General features: G+C 34.5%; 1 protein-coding gene across 1 annotated transcript; it reads right to left on the bottom strand.

The window, feature by feature from the left end:
* Nucleotides 1-280: 280 nt before the first annotated feature.
* KIAA1024L (KIAA1024 like) lies at nucleotides 281-17,573 on the bottom strand. The gene is made up of 3 exons (XM_008066226.1): nucleotides 17,409-17,573; nucleotides 3,977-4,204; nucleotides 281-460 (listed from the first exon to the last, which is right to left on the bottom strand). The coding sequence occupies exons 1-3, from the start codon at nucleotides 17,571-17,573 to the stop codon at nucleotides 281-283; spliced, it is 573 nt and encodes a 190-aa protein (XP_008064417.1).
* Nucleotides 17,574-23,161: the final 5,588 nt, after the last annotated feature.

Raw genomic sequence — 23,161 nt, 5'->3', positions numbered from 1 at the left:
CAATCTCTTTAAAAAAAAGTTTGATTTTGATTGTATATAGTGTCTTTTCTGGGATCACGATCTCCAGAATTCCTCCTTCTCAAAGGAGAAGACTAGAATTCTTACACAGTTTTCATAGAACAAAGTAGAGAAATCATATCGCAAGCAGCATTCAGATTCTAGAGGACACACATTTAGTATAATCAACAATACACCCACACTGCATGTGCTTGTTTATTTGCAAATGTTTATCTGGAAAGATTCTTAAGAAATATAAAGTATCTCTTCTGTGGCAGATTCCTTAGGTGAAAAAAGTGCTGATAGTCACTATGGTAACCAAGATGGAGGTAACCAGAAGTAAAATCAGACCCACACGACAGTATTTTGATTGCTTCTCCTGTTTCTCTTCCTTTTTCAATAAAGTGTCAAAACCCGGTGTGTACATGTCTCCCAACCAAAACCGTAGGTCATTAGGATTTTCCTAAAAGAAAATTACATAAAGAATATGATTAATCAGTGATCAGTGTTACAAACTAATTGAGACTGCAGGACCAGACACTGTAGCTGGTCCATAGTCACATTGTTTTGGGTAAGGCTTAAGTGTCACGGCTCAAATGAGCCAGGCCGGGCTTCCCTGAATAGCATAAACATGCAACTAGACTGACCAGGAATCCCTGCAGTTCCAATCTGTGGGTCTGCATCAGAATTAATTAGGAGGCATGCTTGATTTTTCAATTAAATAGCTTACATTGGAGAGTCAGAAACACAACGGTGTTTCTATCATGTTTTAGCCAATTTAATGTTCCTTACATCTTATACATAGTGTGTGCAGATCAGTTTAGTGAGTTGAAATAAAATTAAAATTCCTTCTTTAGAAGAAACTCACAGGTTTGATTTTTGTCTGCATGGCAGGAATGAACATGCTTGGTGAGATTTTCAGTAAATCCAGAAGCTTATGTCCATGGAAGTAGAAATAAGACTAAGAGTCAAGAGATCCTTCTGTGATTCTGGACTTGCTGGTCTTCCTCGTAGAGGGCTGCAGCATGTCTGGCATGCAGAAACTTTGACATTGTTTGACTTGCTGAAGAAAGAATCCATTATATTCTTCCCCACATCAGCTCCTGTTTATTTTATATGCCTTTGTTTCTTTCACAGGCCTCATCTTTTCTTTCAGTCCCACAGAATTATCTTCAATTCAACCTGATATCCTGTGTCCAATAAATCACCTGCAAGCTCTACTGCCTGTACATGTATAAAAATACATTTCTTCTTTTCTCATCTCCTGCTGTGTTTAGGTGCTATAGATGCAGTGTCAATGCCTGGCGGATGGCAGCAGCCACACAACAAATTTACAATGAATGCTGAATCTCTGCTTTTACAAACTCACTTAGTGCCTTATTATTCCTCACCTGTATTATTGTAACCGTTTGCAGCAGTTGCTGGTTGTTCACCCACTCCCTACCTTTCTAGCCTCAGTGGACTTCAAGTTAGCTGGAAGTGTGATATAATCAGTTGCCTTGGTCAGTCTCAGGGGTCAATGAAGTAGCTTCAGATTTCTGGGTGCACTGCTGGGAGAGGCATATGCTTGCACACTGGGAATCTGAGATGGATTCTGATGATGGCTATAGAATTATTCCATTCCATTAACATCAGTTTGAATTTCCTAGTCTTGGAATGCTAAGGGTTAGGGTTAGGGTTAGGGTTAGGGTTACTTTTATTAAAGTAAAATTCAGATGCCTGCGCAGAAAGATAATGATCTCAAAATCCGTGTTTACCTCACTCTTATTCTTTACTTTTGTTTTTCGTTTTTGTGTGTGTGTGACCTAATCTGAGGTCTGCATTTTGCCTTCAAGTTTGATGCCTCTGTTCTCCATTAAGAGCTTCTGTAATGAAGACTATTTTTTTCTTACATTCCGCTTCTAGCTTGCCTTGGTAATTAAATATGGGATTTCTTTTCTCTTTTCTGACTTGTGACTCTTAGGAATTTGGAAAAATAGGAGTAGCCCAGGGCAGTTAGAAGGTTTATAGCCTATAAATAGTGTCAAGATTTCAGAAAATAAGTTAGGGAGTCTGTGCACTAATTATGAGATATGGATGGGGTGTTGATGAAAGAAGTTGAATTAAGGAGGTATAGGAAGAAATTCTAATGAAAACAAAAGTCACAGCTTCTAGAAGCTTCCCTAAAGAAGCTACTGCTGAAGAATAGCCTTAGGAGGTCGGTGAGCAGGCCTCAGCTTTTATGACCTACTACTCTGAGGAGAAAGTGCATGGAGAGTACTGGGTGGGGGAGCAGCAGATCCTGATTTTGGTCAAATAAGGCATCTATCTTATTTATGTCTGGTCTTCTTAAACATAATTCATACAATTGTTCAACTTAAAAAAATTACTCCTTGCTGCCAATAATATTTAATTTCCTACACGTAACATTCAAATATTGTTTTATAGTCTTTATTTGTTCGCCTTATTTCCCCTCACTATTCTATTACTTAAACTGTAGCTCCAAGAAAACTGACTACTTATTGTTTTGACAAAGTCTCTCAGTTAACTTATATTTCTGCCTCTGCTCTTGCTACTCCTGATGGAAGAGCATTCCCAGTTATGCAAACCATCTTTGTCTTTTGAAACAAAACAGCCTTTTAGCTTATCATAAATTCACTTTTCATGAAGTCTTTTTGTAATCAAATGTGATTTTTGCCCCCTTCTGAATTTGCACAGCACTTTCCACTATGACCATCACCTTTTTCTAGCTAGTCTTATAGTTGTCTGTTAATTTTTTAATATTGAATGAATTTTATGAGGCTGAGAACAGTAACATTCACCTCTGTAGTCCCTTATTTTACATGTAGACAGAATAAGGAAAAAAGCTCTAGCATACTGTCAAGAAGTATTTGTGCAATAAATCAACACCTTAAAAAATAGTTGGAATGAATTCTTAGAGGTCCTAATCTGAAGACTCCTGATTAAAAGAACACAAGGTTTGAAAAAAAGAAAGAAAAAGAAATGCAAAAATTTTGTTCTTGCGGGAAGCATCTGTTATGGAAACTTCTCTGGGAAAGGGGCTATATGAAAAAGATGTTACAGTCAATCTACTAAGAGATGAAGAATTTCAAAGATTCTGGACAATAGGTATTTCAAGGAGTGCATATTTGAGATTATTAAAAGTGTGTGCAGGATTTAAGGAGGCAGGGTACTGTCCCCTTCAAAAGAAAAAAATCCTCAAGTACCTAAGGTATGAGGCTTAGAATAGATACACATTTTTAAATGAATGATATGTACTTGGAAAACTACACACTTCCCTGGCAGGCAGAGGCAAGCCAAGGCTGGGTAGGAATTCAGTTCATTCAGAAAACAGAGCTGACATCCCTGCTTCTCAGGTATTTCCAGTTCTTCCATGTGATGGGTGATCCAGAAAAAAAGAAAAAGAAAAACTTGAGTTTAAGCTAGGTGAATGAGTTCATTGCATACTTTTCCTGTGTTGAAATGTTTTTGTTTTGTTTTGTTACTGAGACACAGGAAAATGACCAAAATGTAAATCTACAATCTTAAATCATTGAGTCGGCTTGAGATAAAATGATCTTTGATGAGAATTTCTTTGTACAGTGCCTAAGATAGAGTACCTAATAAGTATTTTTAAATAAATGCAAAATAGGGAATCAGCTTTTATGTTTTCGTGAACATACATAAGAAAACATATGTAATCTCGCAAGTTAATTTTCAAAAACCTTTTACCCTCCTGGATAACCTCTGTTCTGTGCCACATCATTTTTTCTTCTCTTTACTCTACAGATACTAGTAACTGCTGAAATTGTAAAACTCAAAACAAATAAACACAAATATTGACTTGGAGGGAGAAAGAAAAACCAGGGGCTGAAATGATCTGAAATATGGAGATGTTGTGCCTAGTAAGGAATACCTGCTCCTTGATAACCCTTTTCCTTTTGGGTTATCGAACTCATCTCCCTTATCACTGAAGAAGGTGATTCTTAGTCTTGTGTACCTTCAGATGTCCAGAGAGGTTTGTGTGCAGGGAACGTTTGTCATATTCCTCAATGGTCCATGAAGGGTTCTTTTTTCTTTCTTCCATAGCTTCCTCCAAACTTATATCACCATATAGTGGGTTATTCTTCAGAACTGATGACATGGATCTTGGGGGGCTATCATCAGTGGCAAGGGCTTCCACACTGGATCCCCTATTTCGCTGAACAGCAATCTTCTTCTTTTCTCTCTGTTAGGAGGCAAAGAGAGAAGGCTTCTCTTAGCAGTGGGCCTTCTGATGGTAGAGAAGACAATGTGAGATAACTGTACCAGAAAATGTGCTGATTCTGCCTAGAAACCCGGCAGATTCAGAAAAAGAATGAGAAAGGGATTCTAAGATTTGATTTGACTTAGAAGCTTAACATTGAGTTCTTTCTTGTATGATGTTGATTAGCTTTAATCATCATTCATTAAAATGCTATTTATAACTACCCAGAAAGAACACTGTCTTTAATTCAAATAGTAGAATTCAGAGCGAAAGTAACTTTTCTCAGTTTATTTGCACTGAGATTTAATGGCATTTTACATCTGATTGTGCATTCCATGACATACAAATAATATTTAACATTGTATTAATCTAACAAAGTCAAAATTAAAAAAAAAAATACTTTAGAGATACACCTTGGCTTTCACAGATATTGTATTGTCTTGGCTCCCATTTCAGACAGCTTTGAGGACTGGACTAACTTAGCATGGTATGTCTAACAACATTGATATGTGTCTACAGACCAGCTGGCTGTTTAATGGCTCTAATATTCACTTTCAGACTTTTTAACAACTTTTTTATTGAAGCATAATATGCATTTTAAAGAGTGTATATGTGATAAACACATAACTCAATAAATTTTTACAAACCAAATGAACCCAAGATTCAATACCCACTCCAAGAAACAGAACATTACTAAGTACACCTCAAGCTTCTTTCCAGTCACTATCTTCCAACCCTACCCAATGGACAAGTAGCATCCCAAATTAGAATGGCATAGGTTAGTTTAGACTCATCTTGTATTTTACATAAATAAAACCATAGAATGTGTGCTTTTCTGTGTCTGTCTTGACCTTCAGAGTTTTACTTTATTTTGTTTTCTTTTAAGGACTAAAAAGCTATCATGAAGGTAGAAATTTTTTAAACTAAAATGCATTTATTGGCCAAATACAAATTATGAAGAAACAAAAAGCTTTTAGAATAATGCTTCATCTGTCATGGGGCATCAAGAAAGAAATTTCTCATGAATTAATTTCTTTTTTTATTATAAAGATGTGGGGTGCAAATCAGGGTTAGGTATACAAAATTTGATTATGCAGGTACCCTTGTTGATGGGGTATGCCCCTCCCTCCCCTAGCAGTTTCCTTCAACTGCCAATCCTACCCCTCCTCTTCTGGAAGTTTCCCACTACTGCCAATCCCTTTCTTATAGTATTATGATAATTGTTTGAGGTCTGCTTATGAGTGAGAACATATGGTACTCTGTTCTTTGTTTCTGTGATAGATCACTGATTATGATCGACTCAGGCTGAATCTTTAAGACTAGTGACTCAATTTCTTAATTTACAGCAATTTTTCAATAATTTACGTATTTCAGCTATCTTAGAGTAATAAGAATTTTACTCCTCTGTCAAATATATGATCACCAATACACGAATGCTCTTGCATCTATTGGGGTTTATAGGTTACAGTAAATATATATCACATAAGCTAAAGTTGTAAACTAATGTTACATATAGTTTCCTTCTGAAATGGCAGGCAGGTTTAAGAAAATCACCTAGATAAAATCATTCACATTTCATTTGGTGTTGAGTTTCCCCAGTTTCCTTAATCCATGCATTTTTCACATACTTAGAGATCAACTTAGAGATTCTTTCTGACTTAATAGATTCTTGGTCTGCTCAAAGTCAATTTATACTCTTCAGTATTAACTGAAGTTTGCAATGAAATAATAAATCTTCTTGACTTAGCATTTATCTTAAAGACAGATTGCTTCAAAAGTAATGTTTCTGAATTGAGCAAAAAATGATTTGATAAGAAATTTCGATTTGGTAAGCTTAGCATAATTCTGACTCAATTTTTTTTTCTTCAAGGCTATACGCCTTTGATCATCTTTGAGGAGATAATTCTTCTGACATTGATAAATTGGTTTTGTCAGGTTATTTTTTTGCTGAACTGTTGCTTGAGTTTCTTTTTTTTAAATAAGAAAGCTTTATAAATGAGGAAAATACAGTTTGGGGGGGTCAAGAAAAAAATACATACTCTATTACAGTGTATATTGACTTAGAAAAAACAATATAAAAAAGAGAGCAAAGCAATCAGAGATACATTCTTTAAGAACATTCAAGCCCTTTTTTCTAGATCATGTTCTTGAAAGTGTTGAGGTTTAGCCTAGTATCTCAGTGTCATTTATTTTTGTACTCTGTGTTAATATTATATGTGAGGGACATGTGAAAGATTAATAGTATAAATGTATTAAGGATGTAATGGTTGAATAAGCAATACTAATTTTGGTTGAGGTTGATTTGTACCTTGATAATTTTTTTTTTCCAAGTAGCTCTAAGGAAAAAAAATCAATGTATGTAGTTCCAACTCTTCACTCTACTCCATAAGAAAGAATACATTTACCAGAGAAAAACTCAACATCAATTTCATTTTTTTATTATTTAGACTCTAAAATAAATTACATTTTAAAATATTCCCTTAAAAAAGTAACGCTTCAAAGCTTACTTAGACTTCTGTATTAAACCTTACTTTGCCCATTTATTATTTATATACTTTAATCATAATATTCTTTATGTGCAAGTAAACTATCATTCTATAAAGAGAGTTAGATAGAAGACATATCTGGATAAACAAAAATTAAGAATGCACAATTAGTACATTTTTTAAAAAAATCTCTAAAAACGTTTTCTGGAAGAAGAAAATTGATAACAGAAGAAAAAATTAAGACACAAGGAGGAATGTTATGAGAGAAAAAGTAGAAAAAATAGAAATAAAATTGATAAAAGTATATGTAAATACAAGCAAACATTGTTTTTATGGCAAAACAAAATAACAATCACTGATTTGTGAATTTAGGATGAGAGAAATAAAAACACTAGAGAGTAATAAGTTTAATACAGATTTTTTGTATTAGGAACTTGAAAGAAATCATTTCAGTGAAGGAAAGATATGACTAAAAAGTCAAGAAAGGATATACAGGTTCTAAATTAATAGAGCAGTAGAAAAAAGACAAAACAAAGCTGACCTATTTATAAAAAGACTAGAAAAATAAAACAAAGTATATGAGTGGAAAATCTCAGGAAGATAGAAAAATTTTTTAAATAAATATTTACATTAAATGTAAATGGACTAACCCCCTGTTTAAATGACAGAGATTGTTAGATCAGATTTAAAAAGTTGTTATAAAATATTAACAAAATAAATCCTAAAATATAAGGACTCAGAAAGAATTACAGTGAAAAGTCTTTAAAAAATACACACACACACACACACTTACAGACACACACACACACACACACACGGCAAATATAAAAAATGAGAACTGGGTGTTGTATTGACTGACTGAAGCTCACCAATTGTGTTTTCTCTTCCTGAGGACAGGAGATACCTGTCTTTCCCAGTCTGTTTTAAAGTTACAGTAAGGTCAGGTGATGTCTGCACAAAAGGAATAGAGACCTCTTTTAAGCCTGGCCTTTGAAATCTTCTACAAGATTTTTGGCTTACTTTTAATCACTTTCTTTGTGTGTATGTGCATGTGTGTGTATATGCATGAGTGTGTGTATGAGACACTGCAAACAACAGTTCTGAGATGGCAGAGATAGAAAATGCAAGAACTTGAAGACTTGAGTCACTGTTTGTAAAAGAACTGCCCCAAAAGCCCATCTTCCCTCCTCAGACTTTTTTTTATGAATAAGAACTTTTTTATTTTTATTTTTAGTTGCTGATATTTTGGGAGGTATTTGGTATCACAGTGTAGATTAGTCTAGTCTTGCTAATACAGAAAGTAATATCTTGAAATTCCACAAATGTATTACTTTGGCTTAGCAGTTAAGAAGTAGAAGGGAATGCAAGTGATATCAGAGGCTGAAATGATGATTATTCTTATTTATACAGTGGAAAACATTTGGTATAAGTGTCACCTGTGGTAATTTGCTTGGTAATCACTTATAACTTTAACAGGGATATTTGTCAATAATAAAAACTATATGTACATGGGGGGAGGAACCAAAAAATCCCAGAATTTGTTTATGTTTTAAAAATGTGTATTTATTCTTACATGTTTAAACTTTTGTGACCATCAAAGTACTCTTAATTTGATTCAATACACCTATCAAGATGCTTTTTCCAAAACAATTTTTGAACTCATCAATTTTAGTGCTGTTTATGCCTTTATCATTTATTTGGTTTTTATTTCTTGTTTTGTGGTTTGTTTTTTTTTTTCACCTCTTTCACATCAGAAAAATGTTTCCCTTTGAGGACATTTTTCATCCCTGGAAAAAATCTCTAAAAAAATTCACTGAAGCCAAACACAGCCTCTTGCAACATTAGCTGGTACACTGATGCCAATAGGTTCCTAGAAGACTTATCTAGTAGAGAAAGCCTGTACTACAAAGGGCTCACCCAACAAAAAGATAAATCTGGTTTTTTGTGTGTGTCCCCCTTATATAATAATATTAAAAGAATCAGAGCATTGGTGTAAAACAAGAAAGAGATGAGATCATAGAAAGAACTGGACAATTTACAAGAAGAAATAAAAGAGCAGTGGAAGTCTAGAAATATGACTGTAGATCACAAACACTGACACATAGAATCATTTAAAAAAAGAAAGAAAAAAGAATATTGAGCATAAAAGCCCAACAATATTTCTCAGCTAAACGAAGTGACTTAAAGCAAAGATCATGTTAATGATACAGTTTCATAAATAATATTCTGGACATCTCCATATGGTTGTCATTAAGCCAAAGTCTAGAAAAGTAGAGACAGGAAAGCAAAGTAATAAAGCCAATTTGAGAACTTTGCCCTTCAAGAGAACTTCAGTTTATTGTGTTTATAGAACTGACTACAAGTAAATAGATAAGATTACATTAATAAATAGTTTACTAAATTTTGTAGGAATTGTATTACCAAAGAAACTATAGGATATTCCTAAAAGCTTTTGATTGTTTAAAAATAAAACAAAACAATAATCTTTGGCCTCCAAATATCCATAAGCAGGAATAAATTTTGAAGTTTATTCACCCTTATAGGAAGACCTTCTTTAAATACATAAAAAGGGAATGATGAGCAAGAGGATGCTTCCTAGAAGGTAGAGACAGGGACTATGGAGAACAATGTACCAGGAGATCCTCTTAAAAAGCAGAATCTGGACCTAATCAATTTCCCCACCTTCAAAGTAGTCCCAGTGTGATCTCAAATCACTTTCAAGAAATAACTGCTGTGTCTTTCATTTTTCCCATTCAGAAAGGAAGAAATTACTTAGTAACCCTATCCTTGGTCCAACGAAGTTTGTAGGATGGTATAAAGAAAATATCTACTAAATGTAGTAATCAATTGACCTTGGAATTGGCATTTCTGGACAGAGTAAATGTGCTCTATGTATGGGAAGATAACTATATATATATGATATATATGGTATATATGGCACATATATTTGTATATAAAGATATCTCACATATCTACACACGCACAGACACATATACACATATATAGTGAACAGAAGAAGACTGTGGTAAAGCCTGACTCTATGCTCAGCAAACCTATTTCTTCTTCATGGTACACAACAGTTGGGTGGAGCTGTACAACTAATGAAACTCAAGCTTGACCACTTATATCTCTGGCAAGATTCTTGGATGATTCTCTTCCTTTCCTAGCTAAAGCAAGTCTCCTAGGACATTTATAACACACGTATCAAACCTTGTGTGAATGAAACATATATTTTATTGTCTTAAATCACTAAAACTTTCGGTATATTTAATTCCATGGCATAACAGTCTAACTAACCACTAAGGAAAAAAATATATATATATACATATATGTATATATTCATAGCATTTGTTTTTGGAATGGCAACACTGCAGCACTGGGAGTTTATTGTTTATCATTTGTCATTTAGTGTGACACTGTTGTACTTGTGAATATGCATTGCATTTTGCAGATTTGAAGAAAGTTAGTGCTATCTGTGAGCTAAATAAGATGGAGTGTCACATGGAGGGAAAAAAAGAATATTCTGTTTGAGCTTGACAGAGAAGTAAAGGCAGTGGAGGTGACTCAAAACATCTATTCTGTGTACAGGGAGAATGCCCTTGGGGAAAACACAGTCAAGAAAATGGTTTTGTCATTTCAAAGAGGACTACCGTGACCTGAGTGATTCTCCACATTTAGGAAGACCATTGGGCTTTGATGAAGACTGTTTAAACACTTACATCCATGATGATCCACATCAGTTAACATGAGAATCGGCAAATGTGATGAACTGTGTGACCAGTCAAGCATTGTGTGACATCTGCATTCCATGGGCAACCGGAAAAACGCTATCAACTTATGCATCAGCCCAATATACATATTAGACAAAATAGACTCAAGGGAAAAGGATTTGCTAGATATAAAGAAGGTTGTTAGAAAATGAACAAAGTCAGACATCATAAACAAAATATAACAATTCTGAACTTTGCATCTAATAAAATAGTCTCAACATTTGTAAAGCAAAACTTGAAATAAATATGAGAAGTTTACAATGTATTTTTTATCAAGCATGCAAAGCTTGATATAAATTTGAATAATAAAATCAAGTTTGAACAAGTGAAACATATAGTCATATTTGTTAAACAATTGAAAATATCCATTTTTAAAATATACGCTGAATATTTTCTAAATATTAATAATGCTTCAAGATCTAAAACAAATTTGAAAGACTCAATATTATAATAATCATGCTCTTGATCACAGACAATGTAGTTGTAAATCTAGAACTTATTATCAAAAACTTAAAATACCATATTTGCAGACATTTAAAAATACACTTCAAAGAAATAATAATGAAAATTTTAAAGTTTAGGACAAAATAAAAGTGAAACATGCTATATTACACTAAATTGTTGATTGAATCTGAAATAGTATTTGAAAGAATATTATGGGCATCCATGCTTGTATTATGAAAGCAGAACAAGAAAACTCATGAACAACTAAGCACTCAATTCAGAAAGTCTTAAAAACAAAGTCACAAAGAAATCTAAGAAAACTGTCACAATGAAACAATATATGTGAAAGTACAAATCAATAAATATTGAAAAGAAAAAACAAACATATAAGGGAGAAGATAAGATTGAAAGCTATTTCTTTGAAAAGACTAAACAGATTGAAAACATTTTGGGCAATACTGCTAAACTGCTAAAGAAAAATAATAAAGACACAAATCCATTAAGTCAGAAATGTAAAGGAGAAATAAGAAGAAACACAGCAGAGATTAAGAAAAGTTGGAAAATAATCTGAGCAATTAAAAAAATTGTATGCAACTGTGTAATTTCCTATATAATATCTATTCTAATGAGCAACCTTAATTAAGAAAAATTTTAAAAATTTAAGGAACTTATGATAATTTGTACTGTTGAATTAATAATGTCCTTCTCCAAAACATGCACACATTTAAGAACACCAGGTCAGAGAGTTTTGCAGTCAACTCCTACCATTTTCAAAATATAATTTCGTAGTAAAATTCTTCCAGAAAATAGGAAAACAACAAACACTTCCCTGTTCATTTTATGAGATTAATATGAAACTCAGATAAAGGAAGCAAGTGAAAATAGTATAAGCCAATTTATCTTACACATAAATGCACAAATAGAAATATAGTATTGCTAAATAGAATCCTATATGTATAAATGAGACATAATAGGATAAGAAAGATTTATACCAGAGAAGGATGTTATACCAAGAGGATGGTTAATATTAAAGTATTAATAAAATTTACCATTCTGACACAAAACAAAATTTTGCATTAGTTAAGAAAAAGATTTTTTCAAACATAACGAAATGGGCCCCAAACTTCCAGAACACAGTTTACCTAATGACTTAATATAAGAAACACTTATTTTTGTTTCAGACTTATTACAAGGATGCCAGTAATCACGGCTTCCACATAATATTGCATTGGAAGCCCAAAACAATTCAATAAGTATGGAAAAAATAAAAATAATAAAAGAATTGAGGGTTGTAAATAATGAAACAAACAGCAGATGGCATGATTAACCACATGGATATTTACAAGGCAAAATAAATTAAGAGATTTTAACACATTTCCTGAATTAAAAATCAGTAGGTAATGATCAATAGTACACAGGAGTAATACTCTAGTATAAAACATGATTTAAAAGATACTATTCTCAAGAGCAATAAGTAGTATAGGTATTTATATATAAACCTAAAAAATTATATGGTAAACTTATTTGTGGAGAGTTATAAGTTATCATTGAAGGCCATATGAAAAACTGAATAAATAGAAAGATATAACACATTCATGGATTGGGAGAATCAATGTCATGAAGATTTATATTTTCTCCATTTTGATCTATACCTTCATTGTAATCCTTATCATAATCCTAATGCAAACAATTTCATGTGTGAGTTCAGATACAAACTTTTCCAGAAAATCAGTTCTTCTTTGACCACAGTAATTCTGTCTTCTAAATTGCTAGATTGGTAATCTTTATATAACACAGATTTGAGTACATCATTCTTTTGCTTAAAAAATTTCAATGACTTCTCAAAAATTTCAGAATAAAAATTCGAACTCTCGGACAAAACCCATGGCTCCTCCATGGATCACCCAGGACTCTCTTAAACTGTATCTTCTACTTTTCCCTACATGGAACCTGAGCTCTGGGGTCTCATACATGATATCATGGCATGCAATGTCTCTTTAATATAGGCTTTAGTGCTTGAGGCATTTGGGTCTGGTGTGAGAGCAGTATGGTGGGTAAATTTGGGTGTTATTTCTGGAAACATACCTTCTAATGCCTATTCTCCAACCTTATCAGAGATTTTACAAGCTGCATGAATTTAACATAACTTCATAGGTACCCTGAGCATCTTGATAATACTAACAATCTACTTTCTAAGTAATAAACCCCTGCACAGTACCATGTTGCTGCCCTAACATAAGTTTAGAAATGACAGACTATTGTGTGTGCAGGGCTGTTCTTTTCAAAATAGTAAGTAGGAGATTGAAAACAGAGAAAGTCTTAGGAAGGTATGATATGTTCTGGGACAGACAGCTAGTGTAAAAAAAAAACCCAAATGGTGATTCATTTTTAAAATGGTGATTTGCTACTTCACTTCCTGGTTTTTCCTCCTTTCTTGGTGGGGTTTCTCTTTGGACAAGGTTCCTTTGGCAGGCATTGAGACCCAATCAGAATCCAGAGACATGTATTTTACTTTATTTGTGTAGAAATTGTTTGTATTTTGCCTTATTTGTACAAAATTATTGCTTAGGTGATGTTCAGGAAAGTAATGTAACTCTGAAGTACTCAATCAATGAGGAACCAAGGGAAGAACTTGCGCTTGATGGCATAAATATGCTGGCTGTGACTGCATCTATGTGCCTGCTCACCTGAGAGGTGCCTATTCTTGAAAGAACAAGATTAAAAGAGCTGCCTCTTTTTTCTTAACAAGATTAAAAGAGCTGCCTCTTTTTTTCTTAAGTTTTAATCTTAACTCCTCCAATCTCTGAGTTTCCATGTTGTGCTTTAATGATGAAACTGAGGAGGGTTAATTCCATCTCTGACAGCTAAGAAATGCAGTTATATATAAAAACCTAAATAGAAAGGAAAGACATTAAAATTTGGGGAAAAAAGAGCTCTAGTCAACTGAAAAGAAGTGAAGAAAGGTGATTAGGAAATAAATCCATTAAATAACATTGTCAAGAAATAAACAGAAGAGTAGACCTCTGGCCTTTCCATCTAGCTCGCAGGTTTAGTTTGGAATGTTCCTGGGTTCTGAAACTGATGTGATAGAAGCCAGGGAAAGATATAATAAAGATATTAGTCTGAAGAGATTCCAAAGTGCAACTGCTAATCAGAAAATAAAAGACCACCACAATATCCTTAAAATTTTTGTTTCACTTAATTTTTTTCTTAAAATAACTTTTCCTTCTCCTATCTCTTTCATAAAGGGGTTGGCAGAAATATTTGGAATGCATGCTGAAATGCCCTCATTAGAAACATGTCCCAATCTTTTCAACAAGCAGAAACATTAAATTTCGGAGAATGTTTATTCATTACACTGACATAAAATTTATTGTGAAACACCTTCATTTCTCTGGTTAAATAGTTTAAGGAAAAAAAGAATACATATAGTGGAATCAAGTAATATCTGCTCATACTGTTTCCCTGGAAATATGGAAGATCTGAGTATTGGCACAGACAGGAATTGACAGTGTACCCGTTTACTAACTAGACTGCTTACTTTTCTAGACTGTATAGTATTGTTTTAGTGTATGTAAAAAAATGGCTCAGAGAATTTCCTCTAAAAGTTAAATGTGAATTTTAAAAATTAGAAGATAAATCTTTGATATAAAATGATACCTATACTTAAGAATTCAACTTAATATTTTGGACCAAGGAAATCTCTCTTTTAATTGTCAAGTTACTCCCAATTTGAAGGTAATGTCTTAGAAAGGTATGATATGTTCAGAGACAGATAGCTAAGAAATGCAGTTATACACAAAACCCAAGTAGAAAGGAGAGGCATTAAAATCTAGGGAATATAGGTTAAGTATTTTGACATTCCATGATGTGGTCTGCTTCCCAAACTCCAGGCACCTGGGTTGTATGGGAACAGTTGACACAACTCTGGAGTTTGTGTGGATTTCATATGGCATCATATCTACTGCTTAGTTAGGCATACAGCTTGACAGATGTATGAGTATATTTCCCAGCCATCATCAATCAGCACCATACACATACACACACATGCACACACACATGTATACACATGCCTGTGCACACACCCATCCATCCACAATATCTATAAAATAATGGAAGTAGAATTATCTGCTATTTTCCAAATTCAAATGAAAGTATAATACATTTTGAAATATTCATAAATAATAATACATATATATGGAACACCTTTCCATACATATTCTTACTCTCTTATAGGAAACTCTGCTTCTCAATTGCTTTTACTTTATATTTCATTTGCTCTCACTTTTAAGGACATAAGTAAAATAAATATCATCCTAATTTTTCAAGTGGAAATACTGAGGCATGGACTGATTAAGGGCTTTAGTAGATATTTCTCAAACTGGCTTACTGTGAATTTGAGGCAAGAAACCAAGTTTCTAACCTCTTTATTCCATGTTCTTCCCATTGTCTTAATGACTCCTTAACAGAATGAGGGTTTTAAATTAAGAATTATTTGGCAGCTTCCACCTTATGAGTGCCTAACACCTTAAAACAATTAGTCTATTCAGTGTTTCTTCCAGGTATCATGACAATTATTTAAAATTTTAATATGCCTATTACCCTTACATATTTTAAAAATTAAATGAATATATTAATCCTGAATTTTAATATCCTTCCAAGAAGAGAATAATTATTTATTGATGTATTTCAAAGTCAAGTCATGACCGTAATTATTGTTATGTATAGTTTGTGCCATGTTTATCTCATAACGTGAATTTGTAATTCATTTTCTACCCTGCTTCCCCCAACTCCATGCATTATTTTAATAGTAAATTGGTTTTTACAGCTCATTTAACATTTATTTTTAGGCTAAAAAATAACTAACTCGAGTTTTTTGAAGTTGATAATTACCAATATACAAAGACCTATTAAGCAGACGTTTATCTCCTTGTGTTTTCCTTGAATAACGATTTCAAGCCATTGGGACCTATAGAAAAAGTTGCCTTTTAAAAATTGGCATCTCATTGAGGTTTAGGAACAACATTCAAGAGTTTTAAATTGTGAAGTTCCACATGAAGGAAATAGGTCAACTTCAATACCAAACTAAAGATGTTAGATCAATGTGTTCCAACCTCAAAAGAATTTATTGGATATGTTTTCTTAGACTAAACTTCATAGCATAGGAGGGCCAAGCTTTCCTGAACTGATTTTTAAGTCATTTTGTTGTATGATATAAACAATACCCAAAAAAGGGAGGAATTCCATTTTCCTTAAAACTAAAAACAAAAACAAGTGAAAACTACAACTCAACAGATAAGTGTGGAAGGGCAGAAAGTTTGAGGGTTACAAAGGGGACTGATGCAAAATTCAAAAAATGTCAGTTGTCATAATAGGCTGCCTTACAATGGAAATAAATTAAAATCCTTATAGGTGGAGGAAACACTTACATAATCATTTGAGTGTACTAGATTTTGAATGATCTCATGATAAAGGTCCCAAGGAGCCCACAAACATACCACAAAGGAGACACTTTACACCAGGACTCATGAGTAGCAACTGTTCTTAAAAGAAAACAAATTTCTGTTCAGGGAATTTGAACCACTCCAAAGGATTTAATGACTTGCAGGGGTTTGTAGGTCAGTCACATCTGTTCTGTAATGAAATGCTTCTTCCTGTTTCTAAATTAACTAACTCTTAACCCCATTAGCCTTCATGTCTTAAAACAAAGATTATTCCTGTTTCACTAGCTGTACAACAGTCAGAGCCTTTATGTTTATACCACAGATGGAACTCATCACAGTTTTATTCTTCTCTTTTGCTCAGCATAAAGAAGGATGATGCAAAAGAAAAGCAAGGGAAATAAAATCTGTACTTGGTTTAAAGGTCTAATTGGTATGTCTTGTTCACATGGTCACCTGTGGAAAATAAGAGTCTCTATGATAATAGCTAGCAGTTTTCCAAGATAGAGAGTTCCCTGTATTTCTTTCCTTCAATCATTAGATTTCCTTTTTTTTTTGTTGTCTAAGTCTTCTGTGTATAAAATGAAAGGGAGCTAGTCTAAGGGAGGCAGAAACAAAGTCTCCAGCTGTTTTAGAGACTTGTTTATACCTATTATGTAAGCTTCTGATGCTTTATGCTTAGACTATACCAAAATATAGAGATAGGTGTTCCCCCCAAAACCTTATTGCAAGTGTAGCAACTAGTTTAAACACATTTTGAAGGAAAGGAGTAAAATGAGGAGTCACTTTACACCAAGATTCATGAAATCCAAAATGAGGGTAGGCTGAGAAGCTTAATGCTTAGGGTGGGGGGTGAGTTAATGAATGAAAGAATTCACATATTTTATAAAGAGATTAGAGGAAGACTCCTTTAATTAAGGAAGATTGAAGAGAGAGTAGCCTTGTACCCTATTCCCTATAGCCTTCTTTTTTGCATAAATGATTAAAATGGAAGATAGAAAGAAGTAAAACTCCATCCCCATATTTATGTGTCCCTAGATCTTACCTGTGAGTAGACATGGTTTTGCCAGTGTTGTGCAGCAGGGTAATTTCCACCCGGAAACCTCACCAGGCTGGCCTGAAGGAGGGCTGAGCTCCTCATTAAAGACTTTACGTCAAGCTGCAGGAATTTGTCAGGATGGTTGTTATTTGGCAAAACGGAGAGATCCATTTCTCCCTTCACCTACCGTGGAAAACAAAGGAAGGCAAAACTGCTCCTGCCAGACTCCTCCATTATTAATGAGCCTGAGGATGCTCCGACTGGCATCTGAAACCAGGTTTCTCAGTAGCACCAAGAAACCACTCTCGAAATGACACATTCAATGCACAGGGACAAAGAAACAAAGCAGCATACTGCCCTACCTCTTACACACACACACACACACACACACACACACACACACACACACACACACACACAAGCATACACATTGACAGCGCTTTAGTGGAACAGATGAGGCTGCACTCATTAAAATTAATAGAATGACAAAATTAGATATGTATACGACTTAATCTCTCGCTATTCACAGTTAGAAATAATTTAAGGGGAAATTTTGTTTGGATAAAGCCCCCCAGAGTCTCAATGTTGCAGTCCATAATTTGGAGGCCAGGAAATAGTCACCTATGGACAGACATTGCTTGATTCTTGTCTCTGAACTTTGCTGAGATAACACAGCTGACTTGGCCCTGCCCACACAGCCTCACATGTGATATGCAGGCTCATGTTTCTTCTCATGTTTTGACTTTGAGAACCTCAAGCGCAAGTGAAACCTAAGCAGGTTTAGCTTGTCAGCTTTGTTCTGAGTAGGGAAATGGCAAGAATTTGCTTTATAGTTTGTAAAAGTAAGTTAGTGCCCTAGCCTACTGCCTTGACCCATTCACTACCTAAGGTCCCTTTGATTCTGTTTCTAGATGTATATGCTCCTAATGTGCTTTGTTGTTCACACAGCACATTTGGACCCAAAGGAAAAACGTGATTGCTGGGTTTGGATGATATGCTGTCCTAAGTGAACCCATCTGCTGTTAAGAGAGCCAAGGTGGGAGTAAGGCTACAGACAGTTGTAGCCAGTCAGCAAGAGATGATGACTTTAATGGAGGTATGTTCTCTCTTTACAACCCACTGTATTAGATGACCCATACTCCTCACTGGGAAAGTGTGGATTTCCATCTGGAAGAAAGGCAAACCTTCCCACTTGTGAGAAGGTGAAGGTTAGCTATGTCAACGGTTTCTAAAAGACATAGGTTGCCTGTTATTTTTGCATCTCTATAAACTACTCTGATTCAGCAGGAAAGTTTCCCTTCCAGGGGCAGTGGGGTTACATGTGGAATGTATCAGCAGTAGATTTCAGAAGAGTGCCATACAGCTTAAAAGAATCTGCTGCCAGGATGTTCTTGAATTGAGCAAGTCACTGGAGAGTACTTACCTTCTTCATAGCAATAAACATGAGGGGATGTGTTAAAGAAAAACTACCCTACTTATAGTTGTAAAACTGAATTAAGCAGTTAACATTTTTCTATAAGAAATTTTTGGACCCAAACTTTATCACTGTCTTACAATATTTAACATAGGTTTGGATGGCTTTTAAAGTATATTTACTAGAGAAAGTAACGGGTATTTAATAATGACAGTAATAACAAAGCAGTTAAACCACAAGTGTTTCAAGAATCAAGCGTATTATGTGTATGTGCATGTGCTTGGTACTTTCTGTATTTTTCTGGTTGCTGCCAGAATATATCTAATGAACAACTATTTCTCAGGCTGCTTGCTTTTCCTAAAAGATTCTTTGGGGAATAACACACATCGTCTTTGTTCAAGAAGAACCTTACTTGTCTTTGGCTCTCTATATTGGCAAGTGGAGACACAGAACCTAGATCCAAATATATTTGATTAGGCCTTTTCCTAGCCAAAGTATGAGGTAGATGGAATGAGCCTCCAGTTTTCCTCAGGCGTCCTTCCTTTAGATTCCTCCAACATGCCCAAGATGCCCAGAGGCTGCAATACAGTCTCATTCCATTTTCAAGTTTAGTCTCAGACTCTCCATTTTCTTTCACCATCCTTTGTCTACCTTTACCTCAAACCATCAGTTCTCTTTCTCACTAGGTAGCCTGTATGACCGAATTTCAAGAAATCAAGTTTTATCACCCCCCCCCACTGACTTCCCCATGCCCCCACTCCACATCAAACTTATGCCTCTGCTTATGCCAGTTCTGAGTTTGGAAACATTCCTTCCTATTTCTGGCCATTGACTACCTCCTAATCATTCTTCAAGGACTATCGCTTATATCTAGGCTTTCACAAAACCTTTATACATTTTCTCTAGTAGATGTGACTGTTTCCCTCCTTTGAAACCTTACAGTGATTCATTTATAATCTCATCTTATTATCTTTTGTTTACTATGTATTTCATACTTTTGTTTTAAGAGCCTCTACACTAGATGATATATCACAAAAGAGAAGCCCTATTGCATGACCCCTTTCATATGAGTCATGTCTGAAGACCCTATGAAGCCCTTTGCTCAATAAATAATTTGTTGTCTCTTCCATTCTCTTAGGACTTGGCTATGATCAAAAACTGATAATCCAATTAAAATTTGATCAAAAATGGCTTAATGCTCTATTTTTCAATCTGTGTTCCAACAATACTCAGTGAAAAAAAGGATTCCATTGCCAAAAATGATATCCTCTATACTCATTTCTGGTAAGTTTATAATGCATAAACTCATACTGAAGACTGAAAGTCTCTGTTTAGTGAATTCTAGCATTTTCCAAACTTATCATAATAATTCTAGTATTTTTTTTCAATTAACTCTTTAAAAATTGTCACTTCAGAATAATTGGACAAACATTGACTTAGTTTTCCCTTACTGTCAATAATACCTTCATTCAAGAGTGACAAAGGATTTGAATATACATAAATAAAGAGTTATACTGAAGGAGCAATCTCACCTACAGTTACCTGCAGGAAAGTGTCTATAGAAGACAAGGCATAGAGTTACTATCTGCTGCATTAGAACGTTTTCATAAAAACAAAGAAAATCATGATTGTGGAGTTGATTTGTTGTAAAATAGGGACTGAGCACTTAATTCACAGACACCAACACCAAAAGTACAAGTTATAAAAAGGAGAGGTTTTTATTAGCCAAGAGCTGGGCCAGCAGCCACTTGCCTGCTGGACATAACAGTCCCACAGCAAGGGGCACCCATTAGCTATAGGGGCTTGCTTAAATGGGGAAAAACCACATTGGGACTTTCCAAGCAGGCCAAACCGCAACATCCTGGAGGCCTAGGTACCTTTCAAGCAATGCTAGCGGGGTTCACAGAAGCGGAAAAAAAAAAAAACCTGTTAAACAGTTTAACCTAGCCAGCAGGTGCTGTTGCCAGTTTCCAGGAAGGAAATTTTTTTTTAACTGTGCAAATGTTGAGTACATGCTTAACCTAAGTTTTGACATTATAGATGTCTTTTTAAGCCCCCTTCCACAGTTGCTTCTAAACATGCTGAAGAAATTAGTGAAAGAAAATGATAAAACTGGGGGATTTAAGTTCACAGTTCGAGGTTTGAGTTGAGAACCAGAAAGTTTTCATTATTGCCCTGAAATAAAACCTTTTTTTAAAAAAATTGACACATAATAATTACACACACACACACACCCACAATTTATCTGGTACATAGTGATGTTTCAATACATATGATGTATAGTGTATCGTGATCAGACCAGGGTAATTAGCATACCCATCATCTGCATTACTTATCATTCTTTGTGTTGGGAAATAACCTCTCCTCTAGCTATTTGAAAATTATGTTAGGCTGGTGCAAAAGTAATTGTGGTTTTGGACCATGAATTTTAACTCATTTTAACTGGACTCAAAAATATCTTTATCAATCAAAGTAGGAATCATTTCAATCAATGCATTTTTGCTAGTGAGAAATAAGTTTGTTTATTCCTATAGTGTAAAAATCTGTGCTTCGGGATTTGATGAACTTTGGAAAGCATTTTTTGCATCCTGCTGGTTGTAGCAGCGTTGTCTCTGCAAAAAGTTGTCAAGATGCTTGAAGAACTGGTCGTGTGTTGGTGAGAGGTCAGGTGAATACGGCAGATAAGGCAAAACTTCATAGCCAAATTTGTTCAACCTTTAAGCGTTGGTTGTGTGCAACATGTAGTCGGGCAATGTCATGGAGAAGACTTGGGCCTTTTCTGTTGACCAATGCAGGTTGCAGGCACTGCAATTTTCAGTTTATCTCATCAATTTACTGATCATAATTCTCAGATGTAATGGTTTCACCGGGATTCAGGAAACAGTAGTGGATCAGACTGGCAGCAGACCACCAAACAGTGACCATGACCTTTTTTTGTGCAAGTTTAGCTTTGGGAAGTGCTTTGGAGCATCTTCTTGGTCCAACCACTGAGCTGGTCATGGCCAGTTGTTGTATATGATCCACTTTTCGTTACATGTCACAATCCAATAGAGAAATGGTTCTTAGAATAAGAGAAGAGGACACTTTAAAATGATAATTTTTTATTTTCATTTTTGGTCAGCTCATGAGGCACCCATTTATTGAGCTTTTTCATCTTTCCAGTCTGCTTCAAATGCCAAATGACCATAGAATAGTTGATGATGAGTTCTTCAGCAACCTCTCATGTAGTTGTAAGAGGACCAGCTTCAATAATTGCTCTCAGTTGGTCATTGTCAACTTCCCATGGCTGGTCACTATGCTCCTCATCTTAAAGGTTCTCATCTCCTTTGCAAAACTTCTCGAACCCCTACCAAACTGTACATTCATTAGCAGTTCCTGGGTCAAATGCGTTGTTGATGTCGTGAGTTGTCTCCCCTGATGTACAACACATTTTGAACATGAATAAGAAAATCTCTCAAATTAACCTTTTGTCTAACATCATTTCCATAATCTAATATAGTATAAAATAAATGGCAAATAATGTCATTAGCAAAAAAAGAAAAACAAAGTGAGAATTGCATTTTAAAATGATGTATAACATGACAACATTTATTTAAGAATGTATTACAATATCAAACAGCAGATATCAACCATGCAAAAACCAAAGTTACTTTTGCACAAACCTAATATTATTAACTATAATCATCCTATAGTGCTACAGAATACTAGAACTTATTTCTTCCATTTTGCTGTAATTTTTTTCTTCTTTGGCAAATCTCTTCCTATTCTTCATTTCCCTTCCCTTCTCAGCCTTTAGTAACCTCTGTTCTACTCTACTCTGTTCTACTCTACTCTGTTCTACTCCACTTCTATGACATCAAACTTCTTTAGCTTTTTCACTTGAATGAGAGTATATGGTGCTTAACTTTCTGTTTTTGGCATGTTTTACTTAACATTATGGCCTCCAGGCTCACCTATGTTGCCTCATGAGACAGAATTTTATTATTTTATATATATACCACAGAATACTATTCTATGTCTATCTATCTCTATATATTACATATATATACACACACACATACACATTGTGATATATATAATCTATGTACATATATATGTAAATATATATATATAATATTTTTTATCCATTCATCTGTTGTTGAGCACTTGGATTAATTTCCTATCTTGGCTATTGTGAATAGTATTGCAATAAATGTGAGAGTGCAGATATCTCTTTTATACACTGATTTCCTTTGGATAAATACCCAGTGCAGGAACTACTGGATTATATGATAGTTCTGTTTTTAGTTTCTGAGGAACCTCCATATTTTTCTCCATTGTAGCTGTTCTAGTTTACATTACTACC

The sequence above is a fragment of the Carlito syrichta genome, unplaced genomic scaffold, assembly GCF_000164805.1.
Source record: "Carlito syrichta isolate Samal-C Ts95f unplaced genomic scaffold, Tarsius_syrichta-2.0.1 Scaffold308863, whole genome shotgun sequence".
NCBI lineage: Eukaryota > Metazoa > Chordata > Mammalia > Primates > Tarsiidae > Carlito > Carlito syrichta.
Note: the sequence above shows the minus strand (reverse complement) of the source record. Positions and strands in the feature narration are given on the sequence as shown.